The sequence below is a fragment of the Mixophyes fleayi genome, chromosome 8 (genome assembly GCF_038048845.1).
Source record: "Mixophyes fleayi isolate aMixFle1 chromosome 8, aMixFle1.hap1, whole genome shotgun sequence".
NCBI classification, from domain to species: Eukaryota; Metazoa; Chordata; class Amphibia; order Anura; family Limnodynastidae; genus Mixophyes; species Mixophyes fleayi.
Window position 1 is genome coordinate 139,419,969 of NC_134409.1, and position 19,000 is coordinate 139,438,968.

A 19,000-nucleotide genomic window follows, 5' to 3' on the forward strand; every position below is an offset into this window, starting at 1 on the left:
AGCAAGGTGTAATATGGGCAGTACTAATGCCCAGCAAGGTGTAATATGGGCAGTAATAATGCCCAGCAAGCTGTAATATGGGCAGTAATAATGCCCAGCAAGGTGTAATATGGGCAGTACTAATGCCCAGCAAGGTGTAATATGGGCAGTACTAATGCCCAGCAAGCTGTAATATGGGCAGTAATAATGCCCAGCAAGCTGTAATATGGGCAGTAATAATGCCCAGCAAGCTGTAATATGGGCAGTACTAATGCCCAGCAAGCTGTAATATGGGCAGTACTAATGCCCAGCAAGGGGTAATATGGGCAGTAATAATGCCCAGCAAGCTGTAATATGGGCAGTAATAATGCCCAGCAAGCTGTAATATGGGCAGTAATAATGCCCAGCAAGCTGTAATATGGCAGTAATAATGCCCAGCAAGGTGTAATATGGGCAGTACTAATGCCCAGCAAGGTGTAATATGGGCGGTACTAATGCCCAGCAAGGTGTAATATGGGCAGTAATAATGCCCAGCAAGGTGTAATATGGGAAGTAATAATGCCCAGCAAGGTGTAATATGGGAAGTAATGATGCCCAACAAGGTGCAGTAGTAATGCCCAGCAATTTTATGGTTAAAATTAATTTAATATTATTTTGAGAATTTGTCTAATTAAACTTGCTTTTCTATGTCCACGAAAAAGTTAATAATTAAGAATTGGAAATAATCAATTTGGGGATTCTCGACTTGTACCAGAAGAAATTGCCTTATTTTAAATGTAAACAGCAGAAGATGTATAATATACAGTTATATGTGATGCTGCTATATATACACTTCATATAGGGACGCGGTTTGCAGACTGATGCTTCATATGGAGACAAAGGCTCATTGTTTAGTACATACAACCAGATCGGGGAAATGCCATAAGTGTCTCTGGAACAATACACAATACACCTACAAACCACTGTACAAATGTCAAGTTATAAAAAAAAGCAAAAAACATTTCTGGATTGAAGATGAACGGACCTTTTATTGCAACATGTGTGATCCTTCATTAGAACATTTGTATATAAAGACTTGTATATATGTTCTATATTACTTCATAAGTACGTTATATATATATATAAATATGGGGTGTGTATGTAGAATATTCCATATAACTATATAGGTTCTGTATATATCTGTCCACAATGTGCTGAATGACACGGAGAGCTGACAATCATCAGTAACATTGAGGTGTAATTTTGTCAGTAAACAAACCATCCAAGTCAGAGACATCCTCCTGATTCTATTTTATACATATTAAGTAAATACACCCCAATGTTACCTGCACAACGGAGGCAGCAATTCTGTGCGCTGAGCCAAATTTTAGCTTATCCATTTACTAGTCGCTATTGAAATCAGTAAGTGTCTCATGCCTCAGAGACCTCAATAGATTCCAGTGAATGGACAGGCTGTGTTCTCATGAATATTCAGCCCACAGAACGGCCCCCTCACTGCGTCCGGATCCCTGGTCTCTGCTCTCACAGACAGTGGGCAGCAAGCCTGGAGATAAGATGCGATTTGGGGGGCCAGAGACACCCTAGAACTGAAGCAGCAGCAGGTAACGCATTCGGGCTTGGCTCTCCTTGTAAACCAGGTACTCGCTCTGAGAAAATGAGGAATTGCTGAATTTGGATATCTGCATTGGTTTCCCTTGCGGAACAATTATCTTCCTCCCGTCCAGTTGTAGTTCGTGGTCCAGAGCAGGATCTGTGAATGCGGAGACATGAGATTATTGGAAATGATTGTACATTATTGTTACCACTTGTCACATTGTAGCAAACATTTATTGGCTGTACCACCACTTACAGTGTAAGAGGTGGGGGAGTTCTGAATAAACCTCATCTATCCTTAAAAAAAATAAAAATGGTCCACAAGCGCTGACAGTGGAATGAGACGTAGACGGATGGGTCGTAGCTGCCACATAGGCAGAAAGCATCACTTATAACTTTTTAATATAACCGAATTATACAGGTTGCTGAACCCTGATCTACACACTGCAACACATACACCTACCCCCTTTAAAGGAATTAATGTGATTTTCATTTATTGTCTACAAAGGTTTCCACCAAGACACATGACTTAGTATTATATCTAGAATGTAACTGATTATTACACACTTCTGTCCAGCCTGCGCCAGTAGCATTATAGAGTATAACAACCGGACACCGGTATAACGGATGATGTAGGATCTCTATAGTCCGTACCTGGCTCAGTGTGTCCGCGAGCCACAACACTGTCATAGCCACTAGGGGCGCTCTTAAGGCTGCAGTTATCTTGTGTGATGTGATATTCATTCCCCAAAGCCACCTCGTTCAGGAACATGATCCCCAGACTATTAGAGGTGCAGCCGACTAGGAGGATAGAAAAGAGTAATCAGATCACGGTTATTACACATAAGACCATATTTATAGTTATTGCAAACAGAAGTAATTGTGTATAAGCAATTCTTACATTAGTAAATAATCAGGAGGATTATGCTCTATCCAATCCCCCTCCTTTCCCATTCGATATGTGTAAATTGTTTTACATCTGCTGAGTCACTCTGTCAGCCTCTACATTGGTTGCCTGTTTCTCAAAGAATCCAATATAAAATTCTTCTACTAACATACAAGGCCGTCAACAAAACTGCACCGACATACATCTCCTCACTTGTCTCAAAATAAGGTCCCAACTCGACACCTCCGTTCTGCACAAGATCTGCGTCTCTTCTACTCTCATCAATTCTTCCCATTCCCGCTTACAGGACTTTTTTTGAGCTGCACCCACTTTATGGAATTCGCTCCCTTGCACAGCAAGACTTTCCTCTAGTCTTCAAACCTTCAACCGTTCTCTGAAAACGCACCTCTTCAGGCAAGCTTATAATATTCCTCTACCACCGTCTTAATCTCCCTAGGTTACCCTATTACCACCCTCTACACATCTAACACACGACAACAACCCTCTGACCAACATAGTTGTGTGACTGGTCACACAACCGACTCAATACTTTGTAACCCTTGCATTCTAGCTGGTCCAGTGTGCAATATGATGTAGCACGTGCCCTTATGTATCAAACCATTGCCCCATCGATTGTAAGCTTGTGAGCAGGGCCCTCTTACCTCTCTGTATGTATGCATTACCCAGTATTGTTTTATTACGGTTTGTTCCCAATAGTAAAGCGCTACGGAATCTGCTGGCGCTATATAAATAAATGATTATGATGAAGTTTTAGGCAGCATAGATCATGCTTGTCTAGCTCTGGTATTCGAGGCAGGAGCAGGCCAGGACTTATGGATGCACACAAGATCTTTGTGTTCATGAGCAGCTAGTGGGATGCATTTAATAAAAACGAACGTTATTTTTTTAGAATTCTACTTATTATGTATCTGTTGTTAGATACACTCTGGAGAATGTATAAAGCAGTGCCTGACATTTGAAAAAATGTTTTGTTTCCTGGGAGTGCTTTGAATACTTGCCCCACCCTATGGACATTGGAAAGATGAGGGCAGACAACGTAGTTCAACAACAGATGGAGACCTAAGTTGTCTAGTCCTCACCATTTGTCTCTGACACAGCGCAGCGAACCCGTCCACCTTAACCCTCAGTTCCGCCATCTTACCGTATCCTGCAGATTTACTGTTCTCGGAGGCAAAATATATCCCTCGTCCCACACGTCCCCCTGAATGGGGCATTATCCGCAGGCCGCTTTTCAGGATTGCGGCTACCACCGCCACATTGGTACCGTGCCACAGCAATCGGCGGTTCTCAATGTCGTTGTGGACACTGAGCCGATTTTCCTGTGACAGGAGACAAATAGAGGTGGCGGTATTATATCCACAGAATACGGGTGGTAAGACTAGCAATGGCGCAGTAATGGAAGAGCAAGTTTATTAATTATAAGATAGAAAGTCAAAGATGTATATACACACACACACATATATATATACATACACACACACACACACACACACATATATTATATACATACATATGTATTTATACACACAGAGATCCAGACAGCTCTGTACAGTGCTATATTAACTTTTTAAATAAAGAAAAGTTGCCAAGTAGTTCTTGGGCTGTATAATCAGAGCTGGCACTACCGCTAAGGTATTGGCCTAGGGCGCCAAGGATAGGGAGTGCCTAAAGCATTCAACGGTGCGGGTGTATGGTAGAGGGGTGCAGTGTGTGGTATAGGGGTGCAGTGTGCGGTAGAGGGGTGCAGTGTGTGGTATAGGGGTGCAGTGTGCGGTAGAGGGGTGCAGTGTGTGGCAGAGGGGTGCAGCGTATAGGAGTCGTTTCCCCCCCCCCCCCCCCCCCCCCCCTGGCACTGCGAGGCAGCAGAGTATAACATAGGACACAGTACAACAAACATGATGGGAACCTACAGTAAGGATTGTATCATATTTTGCAACCAGACTGCGCTGTATAACTGCCACAGCGCAGGAGGAGGGCTCCCGCCATCAGGGTCTCTTCCATAGTTCTATATAGGGTGCTATTAAATAGCTCTGGATGGATAGAGTTGTCCTGTCCCATTATTATATACATAATAACCCCCAACCTCATACTGGATGCTGTTAATTACTCGAGGCCAATCGTTGCCTCTTTTCAGTAAATGTAAAACATATCTGAAATCTCCAGATCAGACGTTCCCACCCATGACTAATACCGTTCACATGCCAGCACATGAGAAATACATGGAAGAATGTTGTCTTCATTCAGACAATGTAACTACCATGTAAACAGGAGACCTGACATGAATACTGAGCCCACTGTACCCCTCTACCGCCCCCCTCCAGGGATTCATGGAGTTGTACTGCCCTAGCGGACGAGCCACAATTTTGTAACAACTGCTGAAGTGCCTCAATTCTGTAGAGATATATGGGGATCTATATGAACATAGCTGCAAAAGTGCCCAGGGCAGTAACCCATAGATCATCCGTCGTAATCTCACCTTGCACTAGTCTGACATAAGGTGATTGGTTGATCTATGTTATTGAATATCTCCCAGTGAGTGTGGTATTGGACCTTCCAGAACAAGAGGTAATGATCTGTTTTAGCATAATGTGAATAAAAGGAAGTGCGATGTATGAACAAATCCAACTAAACGGCGCAAATCTGGATCCAGATAAACCACGTTGTAATACAAGGGTGCAAATATAATATTGTTTTGTGCATGTAGAGCAGAGGTCGGCAACCCCCGGCACGCGAGCCAGACGTGGCACACGGATCACTTCTGCCTGGCACGCCGAGCTCTGCAGCTGCCTCACTAAAACAGCCGAAGATGGCTGATACGGTGCTACTGCGCATGTGTAGAACGGAAGATCAGCATCTAAGGTAAGTATGAGGGGTGACATGAACTGGGGGCACAACTACGAGGAATGACGAACTGGGGGCATAGCTATGTGGCATAAAACTGGGGGGCGCAGGTTTGAGGCATAATATAATCTGGGGTACAATTGTGTGGCATAACATGAACGTTTATTTGTTGGTCCCATTACTATTAATATTATAATGATATTCACGTGATAAAATAAGAAATAATTAAATGTTACATAAATATATATACACAGAGGTTGAAGTGGAAATTTAGAAGTGGCGGTATGGATAATATAAGTGAATGGAATTTGATAGTCAATCAATACAGTAAAAGCAGCGGCGTATGGTGTGGCGTACCACTGTACAACAGCAATCTTCCACCATTATATATATATGTACAACTGGCACACCTGCCGGTGCACGGACCGCTGATGTACAGTAAATATTGGCTGCTTCTGGGAATCTTTATTTTTATACTGCAATTTAGGGCCGAGCTCGGATCATCCAACTTTAATTCTGTCCACACATTTTAAATTTGCAACACAACATGGCTTTTCCAAGGTGGTAAATTGTATCTGTGAATGAGGTCCGTAGCGCTATCTATAACTGACCTCGTTCTCTCTGTCCACGCGCCAGACATTCAGGATTTTAAGATGACGGTAGGTGGGTCCTGTCTGTTTCACGTACTTGTCAATCACCTACGACAGATATAAGACATTATGTGGGTAACTGGCCTCAATTTAATTTTTTATTCCAACTCTAAAGCCAAAAGTTAAAATGTTATTGTTAATAATTAAAACTCCTTCGAGACACTTATATTTTTCCAAATGAGCCATTTGTTGAGATTTTTTTAATTTTTACTTATGTATGTCCATCCCAAAAATGATGTCACTGTTAGTTTTTCCTTCTGTCCACTAGTATAGTCACTGACAGTCTTAAAGCAACGGTATATCAAACTATTATTTTGACTATGACCTCTTAGATCTTTAAACCTGGGGTCATGTATCTGACCAATGACACTGAAGTATCTCTGTTATTATACTTAATTATTCTGTTTTGTGACAGCTGCAGTTTGTGTTTGTCTTCACTTAGCAGCAATCAATTATAATCCCCAGTAAGAAGATAGAAGGAACAGGTGCACCCTGTGATTTCACACATTAGCAGGATGTTATTCTTACTAGCCCAATACTAGATACATGAGCTAAATAAAGAACAAGTAATAGAGTAAAAATACATTGACAATTTACGTCCATTAAAAATCATTCCCTAAAGACGCAATTAAAAATGTCGCTTATGCTAGAAGACATGTATGAAAATCAGACATATGTGGAATTTCCATATCCCTTTATCCTATGTTGTCGCTTATAAACACCAAAGCCAACAAACGTTTAATAGACATAGCCACTGAAATTATGTTCCGAAATTATTATTTTTTTCTTTTTAATATCGCTATATTGGGCACTACAACTTCCTGGAAAAACTCCTGTTATTTAAATAAGACTCCTGTCTGAAATTGTCAATTGAAATCACAGAAACAAACTGTTTCTGCCACTTGACAGATATGTTGCCTATAAGTAAGCTTGCTTAGAAACATCTGATAGACAGTACAGTCCACCGTTTGTTTCCAGGTTGATTCCATTACAGATGTTGCTAAAGAAGGTCCATTATTCACAACCTATCTGTCAAGAGGCAGCAACAGTGTGTGCCTGAGCTTTCAACAGTCTATTTCAGGCAGAAGTCCTATTTCAAATATTAGGAGTCATTCCAGTATTTTGATCCAGCCTAATAATTTTAATTTAACAGTATATGACTCATTGTAAAATAAAAGTGTTCCATAATGAAATGTATAACCATAAGTAAAGGTGAAACACCCCGATATGTGGCGAGTTTCAGTGTCGGAACTCAGATCTTCCCCACTCACTCACTCTTACTCTTACCTTGTGCTCCTTAGATTTTGAATCCAGAAGGTTGAGTTCACATTTGAGTAACTGATAATCTACGTCCAGTGGATGGGGGACATCTAACAGTTCTTCTTCTTGCTCCTGCTTCAGTTTATCCGCCTGCAGAGTCTGAGCCAGTTCAATGTCTGCAAGGACCTGAGAGAGGACAGGGAGACAGTCAGGACTACCCAGGGTCAAGAGAGGGAAAATTTAAAATATAATTAACAGAATCATCTTATTTTGCAGCACTTGGGGCTAAAGTAACAATAGAGAGCAACAAACACTTCTAGCTGCAAATAATTATCAATAAATATGGGAGACTCCCAGGGAAACCTCCCACTTACAGACAGAAACAAGTATGGCAGCTCCCAGCAGGTCAACCTGAACCATCTAACACAAATGATATTTAGATGCAGTAATCCTGTTCCACAAGTTTAAGACATAAACCCAACATACTACAGGCAAACTTCTTCAAATGTGTAGATATAATAATCTGTGAATGTATGATGTCTGTACATGTATGTGGCAGTACATAGAGCTGCTTTAATCTCATTGCAGTGTTCACTGTCTGTTTCTTCAGAGAGAGAGAGAGATCTGTCCACTAGAGGGCAGCACTGAGACACAGGGAATTACAGATGGGTGTAGGTGACTGATAGGATAATAATGAGGAGCGGTACCAGTAACATGTCCTTCTTGGCCTGTAACACCTCCAGGCTCTCAATGACTGGGGGCGTCTGGCGTCCAAAGTTGTGGGGTATGATGGTGTAGAAGGTAGAGGACAAGTCACTGAGCTCCTTCTTATTCGCCTTTCTGTCCATCGCGGCCTGAAGCGCCTCCAAAGCGTCGAATCCCTTCGCTATTTGCGCCTTACTCAGCTTTCCCAGAGGCATCTTCTTTATATCTGAAATACAAACAATTCACATTTACCCAACATCCCCCGTGTGCAGCTTTCCCTGACTCAGCCAATATCCAACATTACACCCATTTATGTAACTCCCCCCCCCCCCCACCATCCAATTCTAATAGGGGTAGTGTTTGGACTTAAAGCTCGACATATAGGTTCATTCCACCCAAGTAATAAGACATAGGTAACATTAAATCTTATTTACCCGCTGTCTGGCAATATTCCGACTCGGTAAATTCATAACTTCCGATCCTCTCTCCTGCTCACAGCCGGGTTGTCGAAGCCCCTCCTCCTCTCCTCCACGTCGGTTGGGATCAGGAGAGCAGCGGCAGGGGAGAGGATCACAGAGCGGGATTGTTACATAGGGACCTGACGAGTGCACTCACTAGAGTGCAGGTAATTAAGGGTTTTTATTTTATTAGACTAAACTTCACCTAATTCTAAATGCCAACTAATATTTTTATGGCGTAACAATTTCCAATCATTGTAATGTAGCCACCCCTCCGTAACTGTAGAACTCGGATTTCCTTTCACGGTCTTATGAGTTCTACGGTCCCTGATCTAATAATTGTCCTCCACGTCCTCAGGACAAGTACCCAGGTTCATGGTCTGCATGGCTTCCTTGAACATGTCGCTGCTGAATATCAGAGACATCAGGTCCTGGGTGGGCTTGTCCAGGGAGCAGGGACGAACCTTCTTACACACTCCATCCACAGTGTCCACCTGGGGAGAGTAAGAACCTCGTAAGTATAAGAGATGGAGTTATTGAGGTCATCAAGCTCTTAGTATAAGGTCCTAGAACCACCGCCTGGTCTTCAGAACCATGTATGTAACAGTGATTTCACCGCAGTTGGATTTTACCCTACACCAATGTCGGATCAAACTAAATGAAAATTTGGATCAAAGATGTCACAGTCGCTGCGTGGACTAATGGCCTGAGTGACAGGGTCAGCGTCCAATATAATTGGATCTTCTATATTTAGCATTGCAGATTTGGGTGTTGTAATTTCATAAATAAGTAAAAAAAAAAAAGTTTGGGGTTATAATATGCAGAAATGAAAAATGTAAACTTAATGGGGGCTTTTAACATTATTAGATACACCACTTAACCCTTTAAAGGACAGCAAGAACAACAGCAACACCTCCAGGTTCTATATAACAAACTAAAGTGTCTAACGGGGGAACAACACATTAAGTAGAAGGAAACTGTGATTATGTTTAGGAGTTTATACGTGGTTAGAATGACACTTAATGTCTGCTCAGTCGTTATTACATCCCGGTCTGACCTTGACAGTGGCCTCTCCCGTCTCTTCCTCGTCGTCACCGTGCTGGACCTCGATCATTGTATACTTTCCTGGGTGGGCGGTGAAATTCTCTCGCTCTGACCAGTTATTCTTAGTTTTGTCCTTAAACTTCTTCTCAAAATCTTTCTTAGCGGCCTCCAGACTTGGGAAGTGGGTCAGCTTGGACTGACCAGCCTCCCCCTGTAGGAAACAACGTCAGGAATCCGTCAAACACCTGGAAGTTATTACAAAACCGCCATCGTGTGATTGTCATGGACAGGGGAGAATGGGGCTTATTCTGTTCATCTCTCATGTATCACTACTTAAGTGATGGCTGGAGATAAAGTGGGCGGGATCTGTTGTCCAGGGCCACCAATGAGGCGCTGCGGGTGATGTCACCTGTCCAGGTAGATACTGCGGATTCTGTAGTGACACTCCCAGAGGACAATGTCGATGCATCTTGGGAATGTTGGGAAACAGGCGCGAGGGTCCCACTATCATCCTAGTCAGGGACGTGGATGTGTAAGGGGTACAGGACAGTAGAGTACTCACCACCCGCCCCCAGCGATTCCAGCAGCAGGGAGTGCCGGATTTACCCTTCACACTGGAAATGAGTTGGATGATGTAGAACTTGTTGTTGTTGTTCCCAATGTTTGTTTGGTTTAACATACAATCATAATCCTCATAGACCTGAAATAATGACAGACACAGGGCATCACTAGACAACAGTCTATGGAGAAATAATAAATCACCATCTAGATGCCACAGGGACATCTTTATAAATGGACGAGACAGGAAAACGATTGGTGACATCTAATATCCATATAATCCTGTTGCAGGTTTAGTATCTTTTTTTTTTTTTTTTAATAAAACTTTACTGGCAAATCAGCATAATGCAAAACACAATATAAGATTTGAAACCTGTATTCTGCGACACAGAATTATAATAGTATTAGAAGTCACTTGAGAGTTCCGTGACTTGTAATAAATCAGGTAGGACGCCCAAATGATCGTCTCCTCTTAAATACGATTGGCTGCTGACGTTTATTCTTATGTGTTCTTGGATTCCAAATCACAAAACCCCACTGAGAATTTATAGCTCACTCACTAATAATATATCGCTGCTTCATTATATAATATTACAGAGTCAGTCTGTCCCTCCAGGTTAGAGCCCCCGGTACAGGCCTACACCCACCTCACAATTCTCAACACTGCTCATCGAACAGGCCGAGTCGATCTTGGCTTTCCCTTTCTGCTCAGATACTGATTTTAGAGCCTGTACGGCGCTCTGGAAGCGGTCCGGGGCCTGGATCACCTCCTCCGCCTCCTCCTCCTTCACTTCCTTCTTCACCTTGGTTCTCTTGCCCCTCGCGGTAGTCTTACCCTGGGCCGCTGCCTTCCTCTTCGGAGCCATTGTGTGGACAATTTCCAATCAGTAATTAGCTTTTATCTGTCTAGGGCAGATAGATAATGAAAATGAACATCTGATTGGCTGCGGAACAAGTTCAATTACACCGTGCATTGGGTCAATAATGTAAACTAGAGACTCGATCTACAGGGACAAAAATGGGACAAAAATGATCAGGGACAATTTCTTAAACCTGAGCATTAGGGGAAGTTGGACGCCCTGTGTTTGGCTGTGCTGAGCTCATTCCTTCCACCTTACATTGCATGTGATTTACATAGATTCACCTGCTGTCTCTCTCTGAATGGTGATCACTGAGCTGTCTCCTGGGTGTGGCTGACAGGTGAGTACTAAGTACTGAATACCAGAGTAACAGAGGGAAGGGACAGTGTAAATCCTCCCGGGAAGGTGTGTGAGACGTATGACTGTAATGTCTCAGTAACAGACGCCTAGGGGGTGATCAACCGTTTATACAATCTATGCTGTATGATACTTTACTGCACACAGCAGATTGCCCATTGCTGTACACAGCAGTCAGACTCTATCTGAAATGCCCAATAACAAAGGACAAAAGTATAAAGAGTTTGCCACAAGTAAATATAATATAACAGTACTAGTAAATAGCACGTTACTTTCCATACAGCAACTGTCGTCCCTCCCAGTCTCAGATTACCCTGCAGGCAGTAATATTCTGTATGACTCCCTATTGTACAGCTATACTGGCTACATACTCTATTATTACTACACGTATTACATCATTATGCAAATGTTTATCTTGTGATGTACAATGAACACAAGCCATGATCTTGTTCTTCCAGTTCAATCTCATTCTGCTTTATCAAATGTATTATCTGCCCTGTGTACCCAGAGTCTGTAGATCAGATCAGAGCTGTGATTCAGGGATAAGTCAGAATGTGATCAGCTCCTCTTTATGGAGAATAATCTCATATTACTGCTACCGGCTGTGAGTGGGTGTAACGTAATCATCTCCATACTGTATCCTCCTAACTAAAGTATGATAGCACAGTACAGGCAGGCTAACTGTGTCACTCTAGCTGTTGTGGAACTACAAGTCTCAGCATGTCCTGACACCTGTGGTGTCACAGCTAGCTCTCACAAGGTGCAGGGTACGTACCTCCTGATGTGTGGGCAGGTGACGGAGACTCACAGAGGAACAAGTCTGTACAAGCTGGTAACTGCTCACCACTCCTCCTCCTCCACTTCCTACTCTCCTCCTATTGGAAAATACACCAATCAATTATAGGGGTTTAAAGTTACAGAACCTTCAAAACTGTCTTAGGCCAGGGATATGGGGATATTTACCTAACAACAAATGTTCTGTGTGTCAGTACGATCCAGCAATGTTACATTGTATCTTCTGTGTGTCAGTACTATCCAGCAATGTTACATTGTATCTTCTGTGTGTCAGTACTATCCAGCAATGTTACATTGTATCTTCTGTGTGTCAGTACTATCCAGCAATGTTACATTGTATCTTCTGTGTGTCAGTAGGATTCAGCAATGTTACATTGTATCTTCTGTGTGTCAGTAATATCCAGCAATGTTACATTGTATCTTCTGTGTGTCAGTAAGATACAGCAATGTTACATTATATCTTCTGTGTGTCAGTAAGATCCAGCAATGTTACATTGTATCTTCTGTGTGTCAGTAAGATCCAGCAATGTTACATTGTATCTTCTGTGTGTCAGTAATATCCAGCAATGTTACATTGTATCTTACTGATATCTAACAGGTGCCGAAACTCTGTAATCTATTGTGTCCCAGTTTACATCAGTGCCAGTAACAATAATCAACACTATTTACAGATTATTTATAAGATTTATTTTAGAGTAACAAACATGAAATTTCTTTCCTGTGTGTAAAACAGAAAGTTTCACCAGTCTATCAATTATTATTATTATTATTCCGTATTTCTATAGCTCAAACATACTCAGTAGAGCTGTACAATCAGGGACACAAGCAGCACATAGCATGATAACTATATACAATGTTATGCAAGGTGAGATATATGGGGGCATCATGTTTGGAATAAGCAGTGATCAGTATGATACAATATACAGTATTATAGGGGACCACATTATAAAATATTGGGGGGAATTAAATCGTCCGCATTACTGTATAAAGTAACGTGGCCTGCGCACTATTACAGTTATTACAGTAATTTCAACACTGGCTTTTTCATCGCAGCTCCCTGAGCCGGCGAGCAGAAAGCTGGGTTGGTTTTACCGTAATAACTGTAATAGAGTTATTGCGGCGCTAATCTGGGGGGATTTGAATACCCCACAATGAGTCTATCCTTCAGTGGACTGAGGAGTGGGTGGAAATCTCAGGAAGGATACAGATTTCTGAAGCGATGTCGACTGAATTGGAGTCCGGACTTGTACTTGGACACTATCAATCCATTTATCTCATGGAAATAAAAGTCAGCATCTGCGTTTAATAACGTCATTATTTCTAAGAGTCATATATGATAGCACATTCATCATCATAACCATCATCATTTATTTATATAGCGCCAACATATTCCGTAGCGCTTTACAATTGGGGACAAACATAGTAAACTAATAAACAAACTGGGTAAAACAGACAAAGAGGTGAGAAGGCCGCTGCTCGCAAGCTTACAATCTATGGGAAATTGATGACACATTGATGACACATTGCGTCAGTGCTGCTGGGAGACACATAATCCATCCTCAGGGACTTTGTGCTGCTGAGTCTGTGATCTCAGCACGTCGGGGCTCATTCTCAGAGTGGGGCGCACATACAATGTGTCCTCAGGCGCCAATATATACATTTCTGCATTGTTAACCGGCGTCTCCTTGCGCCAAGTGAGGCAGAACGGGGGAGGGCAGTGACGGCCTGGCGTAGGCTGAGTACAGAGCGTTCAAGAACATTTCTTAAAGCACATATTTGTATTAATGATTGAAGCATTATGTGTTGTTCATTTATATGTTAAAATATATATATACATTTCTTTTAATGTGTTCTCATGTAACCTTATGTTGCACATATGGATTGTACATATCCTGCACTGTGTCCTGTCTACATATAGCGCGTAATGTTTAGGCAGAGACTACTTACACCCAGATTCAAATCAAAATGCAACATGAGGTCCACATGGACTGGCAAGTTCCGTGCTCTTTTTCTTAACTGCAAGTTGCGACTCCAAACATGAATCGTGCCCTGTGGGTCTCATGTAGAGTTAGGCATTAATCCAGCTGTAGGGGAAACCTTTCCACCAGGACAAACCATCTTGTGATGTATGGGGTGCACCAGGGGCGAATCTAGAATATTATTTTAAGGGGGAGGGGGATTTAGTCTCCTCCCCATTTTTGACAGCTAAATGGGGCGGAGACAACTGTGTGGTCCGTTCGGCAGATACAGGTAGGGAGAGTGTGCTGCCCGGTCACTTTGATTGTGTTTAAAACACAATCAGAGCAGCTGGACATGACTCTCTGTCTGTCTCTGCCGAACGGAGCTGCACATAGTTTGCAGCTGCAGGCAGCAAGCCCCTGCTAGCCCCGATCGCCCCCCACCTAGATCCGCCAGTGGGGTGCACATGCAATTATTATTATTTTTTCTGCTTTTGTATGCAATACACAAATACCAGGTAGCTCTATGAATACACTGTGATTTACAGGTATATTAGGATGCACCCCCCTACCCCCAACCAACGCTAGATCCGTCCACACAATTTAAATGCTCCCCCCGGATAGTAACATGGTTTTGCCTAGGTGGAAATTTGTACCTTCTAGCTGGATCAAATAATCCTCTAGTGTTATATTTTATATATCAGAATATCTACTTTTTCACTATTAGATCCCGCACCATTCACACTGTGACAACATTTGTCCTGTTCACTAGTGTGTGTGTGGGTGGGGGGGATCAGAGCACGAGCGTGTTCATGTGAATGTGACACAAATGTAGATGTATCCACAGATACACCTTTTAGGTGGTACGACTTCTGCAGGTGCTGGAGAACTGGTGCAACGATGACGATGCACTACCTATCTGCTGCATATCGAAACCTCCAGCTGATGATTAAATCATTAATGTTATGGCCTTATAATATCAAGCCCCAGCTGTCTATTCACATTACTTAATTGACATTTCCATTTGGATTACTGCAGGAAAGATGATTCCTACTTAATATAATAATAACATAATGTTATTTAATTCTACTTAGTGTTTGTATATAATTACATTGTATATTTAAAAGGCAACTAACCACTAACACTGTCACACCGCCTCTGTGCGGTATCGGATGGCGTAGGATATAAAGTGACATGTAGACCAATGTTTAACGCTGGAGTGCCAAAGAAAGACACAGATGGAATTAATACAACTGAACTGTTCAAGAGATTGAAGGGACTGAAAGATAAGGGGGGCCACCAAAGAAGGTGGCGACTAGTGAACATCATCATCATCATTTATTTATATAGCGCCAGCAGATTCCATAGCGCATTATAATTGGGAACAAACATTAATAAAACAATACTGGGTAATACATATAGAGAGGTAAGAGGGCCCTGCTCGCAAGCCTACAATCTATGGGACAAAGTTTTGATACACAAGGGTAAGTGCTACATCATATTGAATATTTGTCCAGCTAGAATGCAAAACTTACAAAGTATTTAGTGGGCTGTATGCTCAGTCACACAACTATGCTGGTCAGAGGGTTGTTGTCTTGTGTTAGTTGTGTAGAGGGTGGTAATAGGGTAACCTAGGGAGATTAAGAGGGTGGTAGAGGAATACTATAAGCTTGTCTGAAAAGGTGGGTTTTCAGAGAACACTTGAAGGTTTGAAGACTAGAGGAAAGTCTTACTGTGCAAGGGAAGGAATTCCACAAAGTGGGTGCAGCCGAAAAAATTCCTGCAACCGAGAATGAGAGGATGTGATGAGAGTGGAAGAGAGATGCAGATCTTGTGCAGAACGGGGGTGTCGAGTTGGGAGATATTTTGAGACAAGTGAGGAGATGTATGTTGGTGCAGCTTTGTTGATGCCCTTGTATGTTAGTAGAAGAATTTTATATTGGATTCGTTGAAAAACAGACAACCAATGTAGAGACTGACAGGGTGGCTCAACAGAGGAAGAACCGTTTGCAAGAAAAATCAATATAGCCGCTGCGTGCAAAATAGATTGTAGGGTATCGGGTCTGATTTTAGGAAGACCAGTAAGGAGGGAATTACAATAGTCTATGCCGATTAGACCTATCTAATGTGACTAGGAAGAAGACTGAGTTCACATGGGGCGGATGAGCAAGAAAGGGCTTTGCAGGATACAAAACAGGCAATCAGGACTCATAATGATCTTGGTCCCTTGAAACCAGATCAACCCTTTTATTCGGAAGTGACCGCACCTGAGCAGGGGATGTCTTGGGGCTTGTTGCAGAAATCTCCACATACTGGAGCAAATGGATTCTGGGCAAAACAATTTTCTCTTGTTCATAGAAGATATTCACCATTGGAGAAACAATTGTTAGCTGCTTACACAGCCTTACAACACGTGGAGTCTACTACAAAGCTGGATGGGTTCGACAAGAGGACGGCACGTACTGCCGTAGCTCAGAAACCAACATTGCACAAAGGGAAGTGGTACTTGAGTGAAATAGGTGGAGCGTCATCTCAAGACCCTGCTGATGTACATCAGTACACAGCCGACTGCTTTGGTCACCTTTCTATCAGATGAACATGAACAACCCCCCTCTCCAGATAGGGGGCAGCCCGGTGACAGAGGGTAAACCAACTGACAACTGCAGAGAAGTCCAGAGCCTGGTTCACCGATGGCTCAGCACAACTATTATATAATGGACGAGTATGGACAGCCGCTGCCTACCAACCAGTAACAGAAACTATAATTCATGAAGCAGGTTCCCACCATGGCCTTATCTGTGTGGAGTTTGTATGTTCTCCCCGTGTTTGCATGGGTTTCCTCAGGGTGCTCCGGTTTTCTCCCTCACTCCCAAAAACATACTAGTAGGTTAATTGGCTGCTATTAAATTGCCCTTAGTCTCTCTCGGTCTGTGTGTGTGTATGTTAGGGATTTAGATAGTAAGCTCCAATGGTGCAGCACTGCGGAATTAGTGGCGCTACATAAATAGATGATGATGATGAACAGCTTGCATAAGTCAGAGAGTGGAATGTGAAGGAAAAGGTTAACGGGATTGTGACTTATACAAGCCCCCCTGTTTTGTATATAACATACATACAATGATGACTGTTATGAAGTACAAAGAGATGTGCATATGTCCAGCGAAGAACTGGTTTTAATTAGTCTCAGGAGGGAGAAGGGAATGACGGGTGGATTCAAAGTTTATCATGAAGCGAAATTAGTGGCGCTATATAAATAGCTGATGATGATGATGATGAAGCGAATATCCAAATAGCCTCAGTCTCAGCTGGAACTTAGTGAATTCAGGATAATCTATTGGACATCCTTCTCCTGAGTGCTATACAGCAATGGGGCTCCTCATGTCAAGACATTTCTCAACAATCACATTGTATTCCGCAGCTAAGTATCTATTGATTTTATATTTAACTTTTATAGTAAACATTTGTATTCTCCTTTTTACAGTTATTGCAGTCTGTCAATCATTGTAATCTCACACAGGTATATAAGAGTTAATGTCCTTCCAGTGACAGCGCTGATATCACTTAGTGCCGCACGCCGCAGTGTATATATATATATATACAGATAGTGGCCAGCAAGCCTGGAGATAAGGTGCGATTTGAAGGGCCGGAGACACCCTAGAACTGAAGCAGCAGCAGGTAATGGATACGGGCTTGGCTCTCCTTGTAAATCAGGTACTCGCTCTGATAAAATGAGGACTGTTTGTATTTAGATAGTGTCACTGGTTTCCCTTGCGGAACAATTATCTTCCTCCCGTTCAGTTCTATCTCAATGTCCAGAGCAGGATCTGTGAATGCGGAGACATGAGATTAAGGGAAATCACTGAACATAACCAGTACAGCTTGACACATTGTAGCAAACATTATTGGCTGTACAACCACCTGCAGTGTAAGAGGGGGGAAGTTCTGAATAAACCTCATCTATCCTTCAAACAAAAACGGTCCACAGGCGCTGACAGTGGAATGAGACGTAGACGGATGGGTCGTAGCTGCCACATAGGCAGAAAGCATCACTTATAACTTTTTAATATAACTGAATTATACAGGTTGCTGAACCCTGATCTACACAAACAGCAACAACGTCCCATATAAGCAATCTACCCACTGCAACACCAACACTTACCCCCTTTAAATTAATTAATGTGATTTTTATTTAGAGAGTAAAGTTTCTATTCTTGCAGATGACACTAAACTCTGTAAGGTAATAAAATCAGAGCAAGATGTAGCTTCTCTACAGAGGGACTTAAATAAACTGGAGGATTGGGCGGCCAAATGGAATATGAGGTTTAACATAGAAAAAATGTAAGGTTATGCATTTAGGGATCAAAAACAAGAACGCAATCTATAAATTAAATGGAATTAATTTAGGAGAATCTATAATGGAAAAGGATTTGGGAGTGCTCGTAGACAGTAGACTTAGCAATAGTGCTCAATGTCAAGCAGCAGCTGCAAGGGCAAACAAAGTATTGGCATGCATAAAAAGGGGCATAGATGCAAGGGAAGACAGTGTAATTTTGCCACTGTATAAATCGTTGGTAAGACCTCATCTTGAATATGCAGTACAGTTCTGGGCACCACTCTATAAAAAGATCATTTGGAACTAGAAAGGGTTCAGAGAAGGGCGACAAAATTGATAAAGGGTATGGAGTCATTAAGTTATGAGGAAAGGTTAGCCAGTTTAGGAATGTTTACTTTAGAAAAGAGGCGTCTAAGGGGAGATATGATTACTATGTACAAATACATTAAGGGTCAATACAGAGAACTTTCATGGGAACTCTTTACCCCAAGGACCATACACAGGACACGCGGCCACCCCCTAAGTTTAGAGGAAAGGAAATTTCACAACCAGCAAAGGAAGGGGTTCTTTACAGTAAGGGCAGTCAAGATATGGAATTCATTGCCAGGGAAGGTTGTGATGGCAGATTCAATAGATATGTTTAAGAAAGGGTTAGACAAATTTTTAGCGGAAAAGTGTATCCAGGGATACGACCGTTAATTA

General features: G+C 42.2%; 2 protein-coding genes across 5 annotated transcripts in view; both read right to left on the reverse strand.

Moving 5' to 3' along the window:
* Positions 1 to 979: 979 nt before the first annotated feature.
* Positions 980 to 12,070, reverse strand: LOC142099884 (protein mono-ADP-ribosyltransferase PARP3-like). Its single transcript, XM_075183815.1, has 11 exons — positions 11,988 to 12,070; positions 10,643 to 10,901; positions 10,000 to 10,137; positions 9,451 to 9,648; positions 8,761 to 8,887; positions 7,938 to 8,161; positions 7,258 to 7,416; positions 5,932 to 6,018; positions 3,621 to 3,798; positions 2,227 to 2,373; positions 980 to 1,729 (listed from the first exon to the last, which is right to left on the reverse strand). Exons 2-11 carry the CDS (start codon positions 10,859 to 10,861, stop codon positions 1,560 to 1,562), a joined length of 1,647 nt encoding a protein of 548 aa, XP_075039916.1. The 5' UTR covers positions 10,862 to 10,901; positions 11,988 to 12,070; the 3' UTR covers positions 980 to 1,559.
* A 2,955-nt stretch (positions 12,071 to 15,025) lies between these two features.
* LOC142099887 (protein mono-ADP-ribosyltransferase PARP3-like) overlaps positions 15,026 to 19,000 on the reverse strand; it is a 32,921-nt gene continuing 28,946 nt past the window's right edge. For 3 of the 4 annotated variants that reach the window (XM_075183817.1, XM_075183820.1, XM_075183819.1), the window contains exon 11: positions 15,026 to 17,789. In XM_075183817.1, coding sequence (XP_075039918.1) covers positions 17,620 to 17,789 — 170 coding nt within the window. In that variant the 3' untranslated portion in view covers positions 15,026 to 17,619. The remainder of the gene's footprint in view (positions 17,790 to 19,000) is intronic. The other variant, XR_012678629.1, reaches the window with a different exon arrangement.

Bases quoted from the DNA above. Each gene is read 5' to 3' on its own strand.
- LOC142099884 (XM_075183815.1), bottom strand. From the start codon at position 10,861: ATGGCTCCGAAGAGGAAGGCAGCGGCCCAGGGTAAGACTACCGCGAGG. The intron at 2,374-3,620 runs GTAAGATGGCGG...CTATCCTCCTAG, and splicing joins CAGTAAATCTGCAGGATACG to TCGGCTGCACCTCTAATAGT. The intron at 1,730-2,226 runs GTACGGACTATA...CCGCATTCACAG, and splicing joins TCGCGGACACACTGAGCCAG to ATCCTGCTCTGGACCACGAA.